The sequence below is a fragment of the Papio anubis genome, chromosome 6 (assembly GCF_008728515.1).
Source record: "Papio anubis isolate 15944 chromosome 6, Panubis1.0, whole genome shotgun sequence".
NCBI lineage: Eukaryota > Metazoa > Chordata > Mammalia > Primates > Cercopithecidae > Papio > Papio anubis.
Genome location: NC_044981.1, coordinates 117,093,651 through 117,114,764, shown reverse-complemented (window position 1 = coordinate 117,114,764; position 21,114 = coordinate 117,093,651). Strand labels below are relative to the sequence as shown.

General features: G+C 39.7%; 1 protein-coding gene across 3 annotated transcripts in view; it reads right to left on the bottom strand.

The window, feature by feature from the left end:
* Positions 1–21,114, bottom strand: part of EPM2A (EPM2A glucan phosphatase, laforin) — a 116,489-nt gene that overhangs the window by 2,790 nt on the left and 92,585 nt on the right. For 2 of the 3 annotated variants that reach the window (XM_003898081.5, XM_031667364.1), the window contains exon 3: positions 7,248–7,489. The exons of the other annotated variant lie outside the window; for it this stretch is intronic. In XM_003898081.5, coding sequence (XP_003898130.2) covers positions 7,248–7,489 — 242 coding nt within the window. The remainder of the gene's footprint in view (positions 1–7,247; positions 7,490–21,114) is intronic. 3 annotated transcript variants of the gene reach the window in all.

The following is a 21,114-nucleotide window of genomic DNA, read 5'->3' as shown; positions in this document are numbered from 1 at the left end:
CAGTGAATCCAAAAGTATCTTCCAGCTAAATGTAAAACACAGAAGTGGCCCATAATAATTAAAGGAATCAATCTGTTCATTCAACATATGCTCATTTTCATTTGTTTGATGGAATGGTTAACATTATTTGATACAGATGGGATAACCAATTGTTCATTTATTCCCTCAAGATATGATGAATGCTAAAACTGATTTAATTTCTGTTTTCAGGAAATTATATAATTATATAATTTGGGGTTTATAGCTATTACCATTTCAAGGTTACCATTTTGATTATTAGATTATTCAAATGTCTTCTTATCACGCCAGGAGAGGACACGCTATGCCCTGCTGAGGCCTGGTAGACTCTGCTCCGCTCTCTCATCCCGTGGGACAGAGAGGTGTACCACAGTCACTTCTTAGAGCTCCTGGATGCCTGAAGTTTCTCCTGCTCACAGGTTCTCAGTACAGAGATATTTTGTAAGTTCGTTGTTTTGTTTTTTTTTGTTTTGTTTTGTTTTGTTTTTTTTTCCAGGGGGTGGTCAATGTAAATTATTTCAAAGGGAAAGGAAGAGGGAAATGAGAGTGTCCTGGGTTACAGCTCTATGCTCGTGACTTGGCATTCTCTAGCTACAGGAACACAGTGGCCCCAAAGGATACTCTGATGGTCACATACAAGAGCCCTGTGTGGCCTTCACATTGCTATCCTTATGGGATGACCAAAGAGATGGGAACAACCGTCCCTCAAAAGATTTCACCTGGGGATCTGCCGTGAGGCCTAGAATTCTCCCATGACAGCAACTCCCCTAAGTTTATATTTCCCTCTTTAGATGTCCTTTGGTGAAATACAAGTGCCCCTGAAGGAGCCAACACAACACACTGAGATGAGGCATCAGCACCTGAGAAGGACGGAGTTTACCAAGGACCACAATGTGGCTTGAAGGCCTCTCACTGGCCATTCCATCTAGCCAGGCATCTACCTCAGCTTCAGGCTCATCAAGCTCTGAGAAGGGGCAGAGTTCACATGGAAGCCAGGATAATATTCTTATCTTGTTGCTGGAGCTCTGTTAACCCCCTAGTGAAGAGATCTAACACTGCACGCTCCACACAGCAGTTTAGAATGTACCTGGAATGCCTTCAGGCAGGAAGGACACAGGTTCGGTTTCTTGAGCTCCATCCCTCTCTCACCTGTTGCCATACATTGTTGTTCCCTGCCTGGTCCCCGAAGGCATTTGTATTAGAGAGTTACCAGCTTCTATGTATATCTGATTCCTCACAGTCCAAACTGAACCATGAACTTTAACTCATCTAAACCTCCACACCTGATTCCAGGACACTCTGAGATGACAGTGAGGTAGGCCTGCCACTCATGGTGCCCTCCTAGAGGTACTAAAATATCACTGGAGATGCAACAGGATGGTGAGAGCATCATGTGTGACAGTGAGATGTCTCAGCATGTCTCAGGGAGAGCACTGCATGGCGGATCCACCATTTGCGCTGGGGGATCAGAGGAGCAAAACCTCCGATGTATGATGGATCAGCCCTGCTGAGAAGGGAGAGGCCTGCTCCACTGCGGGGCTTCTGTTCTGCTGAGGGTATGAGAGGTTCACTCCTGGGAAAGCTGGGTGGGAGGAGAACTCTGCTGCTCAAGCTGGAAGCATGGGTTCTTCCTGCTCCTGCCACAGTTAGCATCACCTGACAAGCTCCCTGCGGTGGTTGTCTCTAGATACTACGTGCCTTGGCAGGAAACAAAGAAGAATCATTTAACGTAGGTTCAGGCTTTCCTCAGATGCCCAGTATGTGAATAGCCCACAGTGGTCATCAGCAGAAGGAGCTGCTGGACTCAGAGTCCCAGCCCCTCGCACTCAGCGCATACAGCATCAGTGTAACTGGCTTGCAAACAAGATCTTCCCTGGTGCCAGTCAAGATCCCTTCCCCAGACCTGTTCTCTGGCCAGAGGTTTCCCTAGGGTGGGTCTGCACCAAATATTGCAAATGATGCAATACATTTCCCTTTTCATTTTATCTGTAAAAGATTCTTCAAGAGGTATGTACATAGTTTAGACGTTAAAAAGTGACATGTGTTAGTTTGAGGTTCTGTGATCTCAGGCACATACTCCTGAAAGGTATATGTCAGCAAACATCGAAGCTCTCAAGGCTCCCAGCTTCACACAGATTTCAGCATCGGGCACAGCCATCAGTGATCTTCTCCCAGAATCACTCAATCATTGCACTGAAGGATGAACAAACATTTAAAAAACATAGAGAATAAATAAATAAATAAGAAGGGTATCAGAGGCCGAGCATGGTGGCTTATGCCTGTAATTCCAGCACTTTGGGAGGCCAAGGTGAGCGGATTGCCTGAGGTCAGGAGTTCAAGAGCAGTCTGGCCAACACGGTGAAACTCTGTTTCTACTAAAATTAAAAAAAAAAAATAGCCAGGATTGGTGGTATATGCCTGTAATCCAGCTACTCAGCAGGCTGAGGCAGGGGAATTGCTTGAACCAGGGAGGGGGAGGTTGCAGTGAGCTACGATCATGTCACTGCACACCAGCCTGGGGGAGAGACTGAGACTCCATCTAAAAAAGAAGGGTACCAGAGAAGTAGGTGGTCCAGGGTGCCCACTCATCTCAGCCTGGCCACAGCTGGAGGCCTGGTTTATTTTGATCTCTTGTGACTGCAAATCACCCTCTTTGGTTGATGGTAGATAACATTTATTGAGCCCTTTCTACCTTCCCAGCACTGTCGTTAACATTTTACACGTGCTAGCTCATTTACAACCACCTCTTAACAACTATGGGGTCAGCACTATTGTGATCTTCAATTTATATATTAATAAATTGAGCACAGACATTTGCCCAAGGTTATTCCCTAAGTGGCCACTCAAACTCAGCTAGCGTGACTCTGAAGCCGCAGGTCTTAACCACTGTACTGTGGTCCTTCTCTAATCCACCTGGTTAATGGTACTTGTTGGCCCCCATCTTGTCAATCTGGATTCTCAGTCAGTCCCTCTGCACTCACTTACCAGCCCATGCTGGCGGTCTTACCCTGGGTAGGAATAATGTCCTCCCTGGAGATTAACACCTCTGCCCCACCCTAGAGGAGCCCTCTCAAGAGGACCATCTCTCTCTGCTTGAAACCTATTCTAGGAAGCCTAACCTAATATGTGACCCACCAAGGAATAGAAAGAGGGTTCCCAGGAGGGTCATCTTGATGTGCCCAGCTCAGCAGAGCCAGTGTCAACCAGAGCAGCTATAGATAGGTTCCACGTAGAATTTAATTTGATGTTGCCATTCTTAAAAACAATAAAACCTCAAGACAGAAATCCAGTTCTTTTAATGTAAAACATTCCAAACTTTAAATGTTGACAACTAAGTTGCAAACTGTAAACCCTTTGCAGATCAAACAAGACATTCTACCCTCTGTGTTTCTGACTCTGTAATTTAATACAGGCCCTGGTTCTCAATAGATGCTCCATACACACTCATTAAGTCCATGAATAAACACAAGACTAGAAAAACAGCAATAAAAACCTATTTGATCTGAGACACTACTAAGCACTTCTAACCTAACTTGTGGTTCACACCTGCTCCAGGCTAATCTGACTCTGGACTGATTAAAAGCTTTCTGAAAGCACTACTGAGCCAGCCAAGGTTGTGAGGGAGGGAGAGGTAGAGCATTCGGGCAGGTAAGTCAAGTAGCCTGAGGCATTAGGGCCTGAGATAAAAGAGAGGGTCAAAAGGCCCTAAAGATAAGCTTTATCTAAGGTTGATCCTGAAAGAAATCCACAGCTTTCAGCCTTTCTCTCTTTCTCTCTCTCTCTCTCTCTCTCTCTCTCTCTCTCTCTCTCACACACACACACACACACACACACACACACACACACTTTCTTACTCCAGGAGCAGATATATGATGAATATATTATTTGGGGGACATATCTTTTTTCCATCTTTGAAGTGTAATATAGATAGGATCCACGTTATCTATAACATCCTTTGGTAGAAACTTAAAGACTTGGAACTAATCCTATAGTTCCAACATTGTGATTTTCAAAGCCCTTTCTTATCAATTATCTTATTCTACTGTTATAGCCCTGTAAGGTGGAAAATACTATCTTCATTTTCTTAATGCATGAACTAGCCTGGTGATATCCTCCCAGCTACCCGGTGGTGACAAGGCTTACGCCCAGGTGTCTTGGCTCCAAGGTTAGCATTTCTATGCAATGGGAGAGCTGAATTCAGTGTGTTGAGCAAGGGAAAAGAAGTCAGACTTTGACAACAGAGGGGTAGCTGAGGACTTCATGAAGCCTATGAACTCATTTGGGAGGCAAGGCTAGACATTTGTTATAAATAGCGCTGCAGTGACAAAGGTCAAAACACAACCTGAATACTTTCTATGCAAAGAAAATTTTAATGAGATCTGTTTCATTTTGTTTTGTTCAGGTGAGTTAGATTTGGCAGATTTTCATTCCCTAGGTGAAAGACACAAACCAAAATGTTTATAAAAGATTAAAAAAAGAAAGAGAAATCTACACCACCCTTCCATATACGACAAAGTGCACAAGTGTAAGGATCGATCACACGATTGATTGTAACAGGTCTGTGACAACCAGCAGTGACAGTCAAGCCTAACAAACTGTCTTCTTTCTCAGACTTCAACTGACAGCATTATGCTGCAACTCAAAACACTTCCAAGTGGGTTTTTCTCTAGAGTTCTAAAAATATTCAGCTGATTAATCTATGTGTTCATTGGGCTAACACTGTGAGCCACAGAGATCGGTCTATTGATAAAAAGTTCCCCTCCCACTCAAAAGTGGTTGTTAACCCTTGGATTACCCACCCCCGACCCCGGTTAAGCCAAGACAAAGAAATCCATTAGTCGGTCTTACAGCTGGGCCTTTATCTAAAGTGGAAGCTTGCATTTTGCAGCTCAAATGCCACAGCACTGTCTCAGCCTGAAAGAAGCTCTGCTGCTGCACTAGCAGTTAGGACTGTGACCTGCTGACCCACTGACCGCAAAAAAGGTGTGAATATAATGACAATGGGTCCTTGGGGATATAGTTTTCCCTCAGGCTTCCGCAGAGTCCCAAACTATCAAGCAAATTACCGATTTGTCAGGAGAGCCTTCAAGTAATCAGTGTGTGGGTTGGGATGGGATGGCAGGGGATATGTGGCACAGTTGGCAGCCCAACTTCTCCTATCCTCATCTCACATCATTCTCCAATGGGATAACGATGCTGTCAAATCAGATTCAGAGATGCTAACATCAAAATGCATTCTGGAAGCTACAGTTCTACAAATCCTAACTATCTTCTCTGTTTTGAAACCAGGAAAACCAGCTGGACAAGGTGAATATCACCTAGATTCAACCAATGTGCATCTTTGCAAATGAAGTTTTTCTTTTTTTCTTAATTGAAGAAGGGCAGAGCTCTTACAGCTAAATCATGCTTCCTTACATCAGGTTACCAAGAGGAATAACCAGACTGTCATCAGCGCTCTCCACCTTCAGGAACAAAAATACCCATCCCCAAGGATAATTCAGCTCAGACACAGACCAACAAAGGGGCCCAGCCTGGCCAGGAGGACCACCTGAGATCCATAAAGGCCTCAGGTGGGCAAGGCCCAGGAATGTAGGTTTCCTGTGGTCCTCATGGCCTTCTATCTTGCAGACCATTCACTCTTGGGGAGACAAGCTACTTCCTTTGAAATTTGTAGGCTCTGCCTAACTCCAGATGATCGTGAACATAAGGGGTTGAAATTGCGTGGGTCTGAAGCACCTGCCTGAAGCGTTTGTGTAAGAATGCAGGGAGAAGCTTCAAAGCTGGTAAAGTTGCTCTCTGGAGCAATGTTTTGGGTCCGACTGACAGCCTTGAAATTCCGAATGGGCCTCTTTTAGTTCTATGACATGGGCAATAACTTTTCATACCTTAGCCTCTTCGTCTGCAAAACGGAGGCAGCTACAATATCTGCCTGGAGTCTTATTATGAGAATTAAATAAGCTAATTCTTGTAAATTGCTTAGGAGAGTGTTTTGTACATAATATACATTTGGGGGAAGAGGGCTAAAGATAGAAATGTCTCTAAGCTGGATATCACTGTCCTTTACCCAGTAGAGGAGGTCACAAAACTCCTTAGCCTCTCCCATTTCCAAAGCTCTCTGCTGCCCCCTGCTGACAGCTGCTTGATACTATCGGTGTAACTGGGTTCTCTCCTCCCGACTGTAGTTATCTCCATTCCTTTTTGACAAGTACCCTATTCTACAACCGGGCTAAAATCCGTATCATTCCTCTAAAATTCCATGTTTCTGTGCCATCACCTGTGCTGCTGCTTCCCCCTAGCATGGCCTTTCTCCCTCCACATCTACCTATCAAAGCCATGCCCACCTCAAGTGCCATGGCATTCATGCAGCCTCCCTTTGTCGCTCCCCAGAATGTGCTCTTCCCATGCACAACCCTCCTCCAGCACGGTCCTCACTCCTCTCTTACCTGTTCCTCTCTGTGCTGTAATTAGTGTTGAACTCGTATTACTGCACAACTGCTTCTTCCTATAGCGTCTAAAGTGCTTTTCGTCCCTCAAATCCTGCAGGATCATCTTTCCTCATTCTCTGATCCAAGCCACATTGGTCTTTCAGTTTTTGCAATGCTCTGTGCTCTCTCCTGCCACAAGGATTCTTCTAAGCTGCTGCTTCTGCCTGGGACACTCTCTCCACTTACTCTTCCTTCAGACAACCTCAGATCTTAGTCCAAACACTACTTTCCAAGAAAACCCTCTTTGATCCCCCTTCCTTGGCCTGATTACCTGTACATAATCTCATAGCAATACCTATGTATTTTTCTAACAAAAAAATTCATCATAGTTTTAAACCTCTATAACATTTGTCATCCCTATAGGACAATGCGCTCCGTGGGGGCAGAAGTTGTGCCTGTCTTTCTTTACTGCTGTATTCCTAGCTACCAGCATAATGCTGCATACCCAGTACATACACAATAAATATGTGTTGAATGAATAAACAAAGAAGCCACATTAAACAGCATCTTAGCCACAGTGTCAAAACATATGTATCATATATATTAAATCTAAAATCTTATATTCTATTTCTACCATTCATTTTTAAGATATTAAATTATAGATGATAGATAGATAGACAGATAGATAGATAGATAGATAGATAGATAGATAGATAGATAGACAGACAGACAGAGAGACAGACAGCAAGCAAGCAAGGGTTTCTCTGAAACACAGCAAGGAGGCAGAACAGTTCTGATCCTTACCTTCGGTGCTCATATCTGGTGTTGGCATCCAGATGTAGGCCAAGCCTTCTTCCCTATATAGTTTAATCATAGTGTCTGGAGTCATGGGCTCTGGGTAGCGGTTACAGCCTGAGGAATTCTGTACAATATCCCATTCAGTCTGGAAATTCATTACAGCTGTAATCCCCAGTTCACGCTTCAGTTTGATGGTTACATGTTCCACTTGACGAGGGCAGCTACCCAGCCAGATATTTGGTAGAATTCTAATGAGAACATATGGAGTCAACTATTACTAGTGTTGTTCTGATTTGAGGTTTAAGGAGCTGCATAAAAATATGTAGTATTAAAATATAACTAACCTTTAAGTCTGGCACAGGAAAAGCTAGATATTTTAGAATATAAGCACCAATGTTATTATTGAAAGAAAAAGTACTGGTGATGCTGCTTTGGGGAAAGCAAGTAATCCAATTAACTAGAACACCAGGAAATGGACATCTGCAAACCAAATCAAGCAATATATTAAAATAAGTCTACCAAGATGTACTTATTCCATGAATGCATATATGGCTCCACATGATAAAAATCCATCAACAGACTTCAAATACTAACAAATTAAAGTTGAAAATTCCTGTAATTATATAAATAAATTCTGAAAAACAAATTTCAGCAGGCATTCTGGTTTAAAAGTCTACATAAAAATTTCAAATAGTATGAGACTTTCAAAATACGCTACAGAGCAGAAGCTAACAAACAACAGACTTCTTTTAAATAAAATTAGAATCAACATTCATTCTATTAGTACCTAGCATTGTTCTATAGGTTTCATCTAATGCTACAAGGTAAGAAAGGGAAATAGCAACATAATTTCCTTTTGGAATAAAATAAAATATGTTTATCCAGCCGGATGCAGTGGCTCACGCCTGTAATCCCAGCACTTTGGGAGGCCAAGGCAGGCGGATCACCTGAGGTTAGGAATTTTAGACCAGCCTGGCCGATTCAACTAAAAATATAAAAATTAGCTGGGCGTGGTGGTGGGCACCTGTAATCCCAGCTACTCGGGAGGCTGAGGCAGGAGAATAGCTTGAACCCGGGAGGTGGAGCTTGCAGTGAGCCGAGATCACACCACTGCACTCCAGCCTGGGCGACAGAGCAAGACTGTCTCAAATTAAATAAATAAATAAATAAAAATAAAAATAAAAGATTTTGTTAACATATTTAGTAATAATTGTCTGATGTTAGGCCAAGTTATTTATCAGCTCTAACCTGTTGGTGTGCTCATCTTTAGAATGGGTCTAAAAATAACAAATAAAAATCTTGTAAGGAATAAATACAATTAAATAATACATCTGAATTGGACTGAAACCAGTGGATGCACAGTAAATGCAAGTGGATTTTATGTCTAGTTACAGTGATTTACTTATTTTTGTAATTTACTTTGCATTGCATTGTAAAGATTATTCAGTTAATTTTTCATTGTTTCCTATATTCATTTGAATGCTGCAGAATAGAAAATACCCTATTTTTACTTTTTTCCTTTTGGTGGTTGTTGTCATTGTTGATGTTAACAGGAGAAGCCAATTACTAATCCTCTAATGTGGTCATGACCCATAATCAATGACAATTATCTCAGAAGATCTGGCACTATCTGTCTAAAGCCTGAGCCCTGCTTCCCCTACAGAAGAGGATAAACTGTTTTTTTCCTGCTTGTGTTCTTGTCTAAAGGGTTATTAGGAATTTCCTTGTGGAAATCCTTATCGAGGATTATTATGGGAAAAAAATGATAAAAGAAAAGTTAGACATTGTAAAAGACCTAATGGTGATGGAAAGACGGACATGAAATCCAAGGCTTTCATCTTATCCCTGGCCCCAGATAATTCTTAGATACTCCACTGGACCCAGTGGACTGAGAGAAAGACCTTGAGCAAGGATACTCACAGGGTGCCCAAGAGTCGTGCTTCACCAGGACATGGAGAACTGAGTATTCAGGGGGAAAATTCACACCCACTTGGTGATTGCCCCTTCCCTCTGGCTGCTGAGTGAGACCTGCCTCTATCTAGATTTCCCAACCCTCCTTCCAGATCTTTTAAAGATCCCTTACCCACAGACCTGCTGGATGCCTAGCGAGATGATAGTGCTGGGCTCCCATATGTATACTTTGGGGTTGAACTGAGCACACTAAAGCTCCTAAGCTGGAAAAGAGGGAAGTGGACACTTCCATTATATAACCAAGATATAGGAACTATTATAAGATAGTAATGAATATTTTTTTTTACTGGCAAAATTTTAAAGAGGACTGGTAAAATATTAAAGAGAATATTCTTGACAGGCAAGCTAAAATCCAAATAGCACTCAGCATTTTCTTGAATATTGCATTCTTTGAGTGGGCACTAGTTAGTATTTAGCTAGTCAGTAAATGCCACAACAAAATGGCGGACTGATTTTTCACACAAGGTTACATAAAGGCTCCAGAATAGTTCATAGAGATACACAAAGGGTAAATTAGGACATTTGAGCCTGCAATATTAGAAATCAGAGTCAGCATATTCCAAACCAGTCAGTCTATAGAGTCACATGGTGTTGCTAAAAGAGGTGTTATTCTAACATCTCCTTCAGCCCTGGCCTTCAAATGTTTTTAAGGTGATAGGGAAACTCAGAACTAGTCAAAGATAAACAGGCTCAAAGCTGGTAGCTTAACACATATATTTCACACATAACATTTCTGATGGAAATAGGCCCTTAAAATATACATCCAGATATGGTGGAAGTCAGAGTCCATATTTAAGAAATGAGTATGAAATAATTTCTGATATTTTAAAACAAGATGTTCTAAACCTAAGAGACAGATAACTAAAGATAAACTCTGAAAACAAACACTATATTGAAAGATAGAAAAGTAAGGTTATAAAGTGATTTGTACTGAATCTTATATGGGATGCACAGACAGAGACTGGGCCTGTTGGAAACAAACACATCAATGGCTTCTGCTTAATCAGACGGCTAAAGTGCCCTTCATATGCATCCTACTTCAGTTTGTTTTCCAAAAGTAGGTGATATATTTCTAGTTACAGGATTCACTGGGGGTAACAAGATGCATGATATGCTTTCTAAAAAGTAAACTTTTACTTATTAATTCAAAAGAGGATAATTTGATACCATTTAAAATTCATTTTTAATCATCTCATCTCAGTTTTAGTCTTCTCTTGGTATCAATGTTATTTTAAGCAACTTTTAAAATCAGGATTTTTAGGGTGAAAAGAAGCCTCTTGAAATATGAGATTAGAGAATAAAAATTCTCTATAAGAGTAGTTTTAATGCAAGACATACCAAAATTCAAAGATATAATGGAACAAAAGTTATAGCTTACAATTATATCATAAAACTTCCAGAGACTTGTTTCATAAGTAATCAATCATGAACTCAGAGATTTCTGGCAGCTCCACTATAGACTATTTGGAAAGATAAAGAGATGCTAACTGAACCAAAAGGGTATTGACACTCAGTCAGCTCAGGACAGAAGTTCCCAAACCTGACTATGCATTCAAGTCACATGAGGTACTTTTATAAAAACATCTATTACCAGGATCCACCTCAGAGATACTTATAGTGAGGCTTGGGAGTTAGGCCTATAATTCTGTAGCTTATTTGATTTTTGGTCTGTTTAGAAATTAACCAGATTACATATGCAGAAGATTCCAGAACCACCTTGGACCACCAGTCCAAGGTCACCATATGCATGTAAGGGAAGCTTAATATATAGAGCCCAATACCTTTTTTTAATATCAGTAAAAAATATGGAGATGAGAAAAAATGGGCTTCCTCAGTCTCACATATCTACAAATTAAGGTAAGTTCTTATCTTTATCTAAAAAATAGTGTCAAGACTACAAATAATTACTAGATAGTGAGGAGTGAGAAATCATTTGTTATGAGAGACAATGTATATCCATGTGTTCAATGCACAGTACCTTCTAACTGGGCAAAACTAAATCTACTTCTGAGTCATGACAAATATTTAATATAGTCCTATGCATAAGAATGTACTTTTGTAGAAAAAAATTATTAACTAGGGTTTTGACTATTTCTACTGTGCTATAATCAGATTATATAATAAATAAAATCTACCCAAGTAATATTACAACTTAGGTAAAGACCAGGGGAAAGAGCAGATGGCTGAAATTATGGAACCTTATTTTCTTGGACTGCAAATCAAAATCAATTTAATTCATTTGAGTGAATCTGGATTTGTGGTTCCAGGTAATCATATCATAATACTACAATATTTGTTTAACCTATCAGTCTTGGGCCTGTGGTCCAACAGCTACTGAAGCGTATGCATCAGAGGCTCAGCTGTCAGTGAAAGGAAGCCTCACTGGCAATAATGAATACATCAGGCAGAATGAGCATCCAAGCACTTTGTAAAAATCATCACAGGGTATCGACAGGAGAAGTGGGTGTCTAAAAGACAAAAGGTATTAGGAGACAAGTCCATTCTACATACTTCACATTAGAGCTTCCATCACTAATGGCCATGAGAAATGGCAGAATAACCTTTTCCTAAAGGTGAAAATTAGCATTATTTTGTATCCATAGAAAGAAAAAAAGATGAGGAAAACCACAGGAATAATGGAATCAGCTTTTGTTTATTTATCACACCTAAAAATCCCAACTGTTGAATTGCAGCGCCCTCTTCCTAGCCATACAAATGAGCACCATTTCAAAAAATAGAGAAAATTGATTTTGCTGAAGCTCTTAACACAACCCAGCTAAGAATTTAAAAGGAAAGAAAAAAAAAAGCACATTTCCTAAGTTGGAAAATTGTGCTGCATTTATCTTATTTAATATTTTATGGGCAATTCAATGAGAAATTAAAATGTGATCTGGCTTTTAACCATAAGTCCTATAATTTAGATCTCATTAGTGGGAAAGCAAGAGAAACATTAAAATCAACTTCTGGTAAGCTCCAGGCTCAGTAGCACATACAGCTCCTTCTGCTGAAAATTTATCCTCTAGCATCCAGTGTTAAGTTATTAATGCCAAACCTCTACCCCAAAAGGGTACTTATAATAGGCTCCAGTTAAGGCTGAATAACTGCTCAAAGACAAATTCCAATTAAGAAAGTGATACTAATTAGCTTCTTTATTAAAACACAGTTTTATTATAGTTTTCTTATGAGTCATAGACTCATATAGAGTAAAAGTTAATTCTGTAAGTCTAGTTCATTTCTTACATTTTGGGGATATACTATGTAGTTTACAGCCATATGAAAGCAAATAATTTTTGACACAATGCTCTTTTATTTTGCATATTATAAAATGCCATATCATTAAATTAATTATAAAGGCCTATTATAGATTGACTTGTGTCCCCCTCCCCAAACTCCTATGTTAAAGTCCTAACCCTTAGGAACTGAGAATGTGACTATATTTGGAGACAGGGTCTCTACAGAGGTGATCAAGTAAAACTGAGGTAATTAGAGTAAGCACTGACTCGAATGACTAGTGTACTTATAAGAGGGGGGTTTGAACACAGACACAGAGGGAAGACAATGTGAAGATACAGGGAGAATATGGCTTCAAACAGATGCTGCCACTCAGCCCTTAGAAAGAGTCAACCCTGTGGACACCTTGATCTCAGACTTTCAGCCTCCAGAACTGTGAAATAATAAGCGTCTATTGTTTAAGCCACACTGTCTGTGGCACTTTGTTAAAGCAGACTTAGCAATAAAGTCTAAACATTCAGACTTAAAATAGATTCATTCAATCATCCAGACTCTTTTCAAATATCCATACACCAGACGTCCTTAAAGCATTATAATAGATCTGTTTCCCCATTCATCCTGAGGTTTGGAATTCTTGCAAATACAATTAGCATTTGATGGTAGTTCCCAAATGCTCTCTTTACACAATACTATCCTTCTTCCTTCCTTCACTGATGTCCTTCCGTCTATCACCTGAGCACCTCCCACATGGGGGAAAAGATCACTAGACCCTGATTAAAATGACTGAAATATGTGGGCCCCTTCTTGATCTAACGATTTGGTACTGGAGTTCTGGGGTATCTAGTTTTAATAAACGTGGTATAGTCCTGGGTCCTCTTACATGACTCTCAGAGAATGAACCTTAATGGAGAATCACTTAATGTAAAAGCAGTCTCTCAAACTCACAACTTCATAAGACTGAGTCCAAGAGAGTTTGGCCTTCTTGTTTTTGAGCATATATAGCCCTGAAACTTGATTTAGATGTCATATCAACAGATTATAATTGTAAATAAGGCAAGTAGCACCCTTTGTTTCCTTAAAGTCAATTATGAGGCAGCACAGAGATTGAGGCAAATAATCAGGCTACGACTTGGTTACCTTGATACAGATTTAAACAAAATGTGCCTTGAAAATAGACTAGTGGTTTGTTAATGTTGTTTCCAATGCTGAGCATTCTTTGAAATGTTAAAAAGCCGTATTTAATTTTTTTCTACTTAGTGAATTTGAAAGGACTTGTTTAAAATCAATCCCTTGCATATTGAATTAGGAAGCACAAAAGACCAAGGAATAAAAAATTAAATATGTGACCTTTTTTCTATTTGTTTTAAAGTAATTCTGTTGATTCAACAAATGTGAAATGATGGCCTACTTTTTGCCAGTAATTCAACAACCAATAGTGAGCAACAGTAAGCAAGGCAAAGTATCCCTTTGTTTGAGCCTGCATTCTTTGAGGAAAACAGGCAACAAACAAATACATTTGCCAAATGTATACATTAGATAGAATTAATTTGTAATGTGCTTTTAAGGACACAAACATGTAATTAAAATAGAGAATTACAGGGGAAGGAGACTTTAGATAAGACAGGAAGGTGCTCTCTGAAAATGTGACATTAAAACAAATCTGACATCAGAAGAGGCAGATACCCAAAGTCCTTAAAGCAAGAGTCAGGTATACTTTAGGAACTGTGAGAAACCTAGGGACACGGAGTGTGGTGAACAAGGAAGAATATGGAATGAGATAAATATAAAACGACCAGGCAATGCCTTATTTATGCTAGGGAATTTATATACTAATATAAAAGCAATGAAAAACCAATGAAGGGTTTTTAAGTAGAAGAGTGACACGGACTTAGAGCTTTTAAATGGTGACTGTGGCTGTGATATGCAACTTTGATTGGGCAGCGGGTGTAGCAGAGACTAGAGAGGAAGAGGGAAGACCTTTGGGATGGTAATGGCTCAGAATACAATTAGTGGTACAGATAGAGAGAAGTGGTAAGTTCAAGATGTACTTTAGCAGTAGAACCAACAGAACTTGCACATTAATTGGATGAAATAGTTGAGGAAAAGAGAAGATTTAAACATAATCCCAAGGTTACTAAAGCAATATTATAATCTAAATTTTCTAAATCAGGTCTACTCTCAATAAAACTAATATCTACAAGGTTCTTTACTATATATTTTTACAAGACTCAGAGTTCATCAACATTTTATTTATTAGGCATCATGTTAATGGCCTGCATATGGCCCAAAACTTGATAATCTCATGCTATTCAATTCCTTTTGTTTTCCCTCAAATCTTTATTTTTATTATGGAAATGTTAGTAAAATAGAGTTTGATTGAAGTAAAAACTTTATACACTGGACATGTGGCCCATCAAATTTAAGGGTTAAATTTAACTTATAACTTATGAGTTACATTTAATTCATGTTACAATTTATGGTTTAAATTTAACTCATATAGAAATATCCACTGTAGACAAAGTGATACACAATGAAACAGATTTATTTATGTAATCAAGTTACTAAATAGATGTTTTTAAGCTATTCTTTGGACTTGTGAGTCTCTGTTTCAGCTCCAAAACAAAAATGAATTTAGAAAACAAGACAGTTGGAAAATGAAAAGATCATGATTTTCTTCCTTTTTTAATGTTAATGTCTTCTTCACTGCCAACTATTTTTTTTTATTATTATTATACTTTAAGTTCTAGGGTACATATGCATAACGTGCAGGTTTGTTACATATGTATACTTGTGCCATGTTGGTGTGCTGCACCCATCAACTCGTCAGCACCCATCAACTCGTCATTTACATCAGGTATAACTTCCAATGCAATCCCTCCCCTCTCCCCCCTCCCCATGATAGGCCCTGGTGTGTGATGTCCCCCTTCCCGAGTCCGAGTCCAAGTGATCTCATTGTTCAGTTCCCACCTATGAGTGAGAACATGCGGTGTTTGGTTTTCTGTTCTTGTGATAGTTTGCAATTATTAAAAAGTCAGGAAACAACAGGTGCTGGAGAGGATGTGGAGAAATAGGAACACTTTTACACTGTTGGTGGGATTGTAAACTAGTTCAACCATTATGGAAAACAGTATGGCGATTCCTCAAAGGATCTAGAACTAGAAGTACCATATGATCCAGCCATCCCATTACTGGGGATATACCCAAAGGATTATAAATCATGCTGCTATAAAGACACATGTACACGTATGTTTATTGCGGCACTATTCACAATAGCAAAGACTTGGAATCAACCCAAATGTCCATCAGTGACAGACTGGATTAAGAAAATGTGGCATATATACACCATGGAATACTATGCAGCCATAAAAAAGGATGAGTTTGTGTCCTTTGTAGGGACATGGATGCAGCTGGAAACCATCATTCTTAGCAAACTATCACTGCCAACTATTTAATTTGTTGAAATACAAGGAATTCCTGGGATAAAAAGGGATTCTATTAAGTACTTTGAGCAACAACATTATAATTTTCTGAAGAAAAAAATAGTTTGGGATAGTTGTATGATTATTATTCATCTAGACCAGTGCATCTCCAATATTAACACAAAGATGAGTCATCTGGAGATCATGCTAAGATGATACTGACATAGGACATGTGAGCTGGAGCCTGAGATTCTGCATGTTCATGAGCTCCCATGTAACATCCAAGCTGCTGGCCCTTGGACCACAGTTTGAGTATCAACAAATACTCCAATAAATTAATCTAAATACTATTATCATATTATTATACATTGCAATAGTGCAGTACAATTCATAATGTTCAGCTACACTGGGATGTTGACTAAGTAAGATCCTCCTGCTAAAGCAAACAGAAAGACAAGCATTATATCTCTCTTGCTGATGCTAATATTAACCAGGCTCATTATTGTAAAAAATTCTACTAACTACAGATAATTTTAAAATCTCTTTTGCCTTTTTTTTTTTTTTTTGAATTCCCAGTGAGCAGGCTGCAGGAAACCAAATGGCTGTGTTTACAGAATGACCTTCCTTGGTTCTAAATCATTCCCCTTTTCTCCTATTTACGGTGCTCATTGACCTCTTGATAGAAGCCTAAAATTTCCTTTTGTGTTATATTTTGAAAAGCAGCATAAGATCTTTTTATATATGGATGCTGAAAATTTACGAAAATACACATAAGACTTAAAATTTATGGGGCATCTAATAATTTAAATGGTTGAAAACTGACACAATTAGCAGTGCTGCAGTCAGGGATGTCAAAAATTAGATAAGGTTCTAAAAAGACAAACAAGAAACACTTCCTCTTCCCTATGAGATGTGAGTAATTAGGATGGTAGGAACAGAGGAGAAATGCATAATGTAAAATATTATAATACTGATGCTTCCCAAATCCCTGGGAAGTTTTGCTTCTTTCATTCATCCTGAAGTCAGATTATAAAGAGTATACTTCATGACATCAGAGAGAAATCATAATAGTTACTACCTCCCAAGGATGTGAAAATCAGAAAGGCCTCTGTCCTCCTTAAACTACCCAAACATCCTGAGGATCCATAGATATGGGAAAACAGATATTGCCAATAATACTTGATCTATTTACTTTATTACTAACTAGGAAAGATTGTAAATTAGCAATTAGACATGTAGCCTAATACAATTAACAAGGAGAATTAAGTACCAATCCCACCCAAAATGAAACTGTCATATTTAAGTTGGTATATCTCAAACAACTCTAATCGTCACGAGTGCATTTGGTTACCATGTTCCTGTCTGCAGTTAATTCATCCTGGCAAGATCTTCAGAATACAGTTTTATTTAAGATCATCTCTTCTACTGAGCATACCTAGCTTCTATTGAGTGAAGTGCTTAATTGGTAAAAATTGATCTTAAATTTTTATCAACTAAAATTGCCTCTTCCACATTTCATAGCCCAGGACATTGACATTTCCATCTTATGTTATGCAAATGTTTCAATATTTTCAAAAGTGTTGTTGTTGTTATGAGATAGGGTCTCCCTTTATTGCTCAGGCTGGAGTACAGTGGCATAATCATAGCTCACTGTAGCCTTGAATTCCTGGGCTGAAGTGATTCTCCTACCTCAGCCTCCTGAGTAGGACTACAGGCATGTGCCACAATGCCCAGGTAATTTCTTTTCTACTTTTTGGAAACGAGGTCTTGCTATGTTGCCCATGCTAATCTTGAACTCCCCACTTCAAGTAACCCTTCTGCTTCAGCCTCCCAGGTCACTGGGATTACAGGGATAAGCCGTCATCCTGGCAAACTTTTTTTTTTTTTTTTTTTGAGACAAGGTCTGGTTCTATCACCCAGGCTGGAATGCAGTGGCATCATCTCAGCTCACTGCAACTTCTGCCTGCCAGGCTCAAGCACTCCTCCTGCCTCAGCCTCCCAAGTAGCTGGGACTACAAGCATGCACCACCACACCCACTAATTTTTGTATATTTTGCAGAGACAGGGTTTCACCGTGTTGCCCAGGCTGGTCTCGAACTCATGACCTCAAGCGATCCACCCGCCTCAGCCTCTCAAAGTGCTGGGATTATAGTAGGCGTGAGCCACTGTGCCGGGCCCTGGCAAAACTTTTAAGGGCATTTATTCTGCATTCACAATGGTGCTTAATTGTGTGGAAACATTATCTAAGCTTGGAGTTCTCATCTAACAAGAAGAGTCAGGATCTCAAATTTTCTGTTATATAATTCGTTTGTCCCTTAAACAATATAAACTATCCATAGACTCTTATTAAGATAATTCACTCCAGCAGCCAGAGACCCAGCACCTACTGAGTCCCACCTGGCACAATTGTTGCTTCACTGACAATTTAATGTACACTGTCTTTTTTCTTTTTTTGAGATGGAGTCTTGCTCTTTCAGGGTGCAGTGCAGTGGCGCGATCTTGGCTCACTGCAACCTCCACCTCCTCGATGTAAACAATTCTCCTGCCTCAGCCTCTGGAGTAGCTGAGATTACAGGCACATGCCACCACGCTTGGCTACTTTTAAAAAGTTTTTTGTTGTTGTTGTTGTATTTTTTTGTAGAGATGGGGTTTCACCATGTTGGCCAGGCTGGTCTCGAATTCCTAACCTCGTGTTCTGCCCACCTCGGCCTCCCAAAGTGCTGGGATTACAGGCGTGAGCCGCCGCACTTGGTCACATACACTTTCTTTCATTCTCTATTGAAAATTCCATCACTAGGTGATTGCATGTATCCTGTTGATCACCCTATTACCCTACACACTCCTAATTTATTTTTACCATGCTTCCATCCCCTTTTGTCTCTCACATGCCTTTTAAGTGTGAGTGTTTCTTGGAGTTCCAAACTCTGGTCTACCTTCAATTTATACACTCCTAGATATCTCACTGACATACATCGCTTTTACTGTCATCTATATGCTGGTAAACTCCAAATCCATTATCTCCAGCTCAGACTTCAACCCTCTATTGGAATTCTCTCCTGCCTATCCCATTAGAGTCAAATCAACCCATCTTCCTTCTCTCGTACTCTTTGCTCCCTACGTTTGTGCATGATTCTCTATGGTTCCCAGTCTCCGGGAATTGTGCCACAGCCACCCAGTCATGTAAGCCAGGAAACATGCCTTGCCTTCTCCCTATCCCTTCCCCCAGAGTCATTAGCCCACCATAAAAGTCAATCTCTTAAAGACTTGTAGAATGTTATTTCTTTCCTTCAGATCCACAACACTTAAGAAGTGAATTATATCAGCAGCCTCCAAAGTGGCCTACTAGTCTATCTCCCTTACACAGTCACTAGAGTGATCGCTTTAAAGCATAAAGCATGTGAAACCCACCCTTTATCCTAAAATACTGAGCTGAACACCCATCGCTTTGATATGAAGTTCAATCCTTTGGCCTGACTCTTTGGAATCTGACCCCTACATGTGTCACTAATCCCATGTCCCCATATGAACCTCAATTTAGGGCAGATATTTGTAATTTTCCTAATGAGCCATGTGCTCTCCTTTCCCTGCCCCTTATTATGCTATCTTTCCTCTTGGAACACATCTTCCATTGCATTCCCCTGCTCATCTATTCGACCAAACCTACTCGATCTTCCTTGATCTCCAACAGGCTCAACTTGCTCTTTGATTCTTTGTGTTCCCATGGCATCTTATACATACCTTTGTTAAAGATATGGGCAAACAATAACACATCTTTATTTCAGGCTCTGGCCTCTCTTGCTCTGAATTATGAGTTTTCTTAAGCATTTCATTGTCTGTATTGTGACCTCCTAGAGAACAAGGATGCTATCTTATTCCTTACACTACCCATGGCACTTAACATTGTATCCAGCATATAGTTAAAAGCAAATACGAAGGAAGGAAGGAAAGAAGGAAGGGGAAGGAAGGAAGGAGAAGAAGAAGGAAGGAAGAGGAAGGAAGGAAGGGGAAGGAAGGAAGGAGGGAAGGAAGGGAGGGAGGGGAAGGAATGAAGGAAGGAGTGAAGGAAGGAAGGAGGGAAGGAAGGAAGGAAGGGAGGGAGGGGAAGGAATGAAGGAAGGAAGGGAGGAAGGAAGGAAGGAAGGAAGGAAGGAAGGAAGGAAGGAAGGAAGGAAGGAAGGAAGGAAGGAAGGAAGGACTTTACTAACTCAAGATATTCTAGAGGGGTCATTCAGCTATCACCAATTGAAAAGCACTTCTTTGACTTTCACAAAACTGTGTTGAAGACATTTGCAACTGTCTTATCCCAAGGACATATGTGTTAAATTATTTGTTGGATTTAGCTCAAAATAACAATTTTCTCTGGAGACAAATGTGAAAGCTGTTTTTAGCCAGAATATAAAACTGTGTAACTCAATATGTTTCCTTTCTTGCTTTAACTGTCAGAAAAAAAGACAAATTTAGTGTTCAATAGTAGTAATTAGACCGCCTCAAATCCCTGGTAATTTCTATTTTGTTTGTTCTCATAGATGGTCTATTTCTATGCTAAATTCTTTTACTACGCATTACTTCTTTTTTAAAGTCTTCTGTTCAAAATGATTATATACTTGTAAATAGGTGGCGGATGGTGGCACAACCTAATTCTCCAAAACACTTATTTCTTCAACCTTAAGTCTCTTGCGTTATGACAGCCACATAAAAGGTAGATCAGCCTCTATCTGAACCAGAGAGATTCGCAGCAACCCAACAGAATCCTGAGTCCTTGGTCACTCTAGCTTTGCAGTTATGTTTGTCAATCCAAAGGTCTCACTCACTTAAAGTGTATTGAATACTACAGCCACCAGTAAAATTCATCTGCAATAAGGTTTCATTCATGCTTGGAGTGTACTCACATTTTTATTAATTATAAACCATGGACCATAACCATAAGTTCCATTTCATGCCATGTAGTATTTTTTAAATGTTAGCTGTTAACACAGGTGGATAAGTTGAGCAGTAATGACAAATGTGATTCTAGAGCAGTGGTTCACAGCCCTGGCTACATGCTAGAATCTCTTGGAGGTCTCCTTCAAAATATCTCTGCTGAATCCTCAATTAAGTCAGAATATCTGAGGCAGTGGGGTGGCACCCCCAGAATCATTTTGTCTAGGCAGTCCCAAATGATTCTAATGTACATTAAGATTCAGAAATCATTGATTCAGAGCCTGGGAGAGAGATCAGAGTTGCAGATAGAGATGTGTCATCTTCCCCTTGTT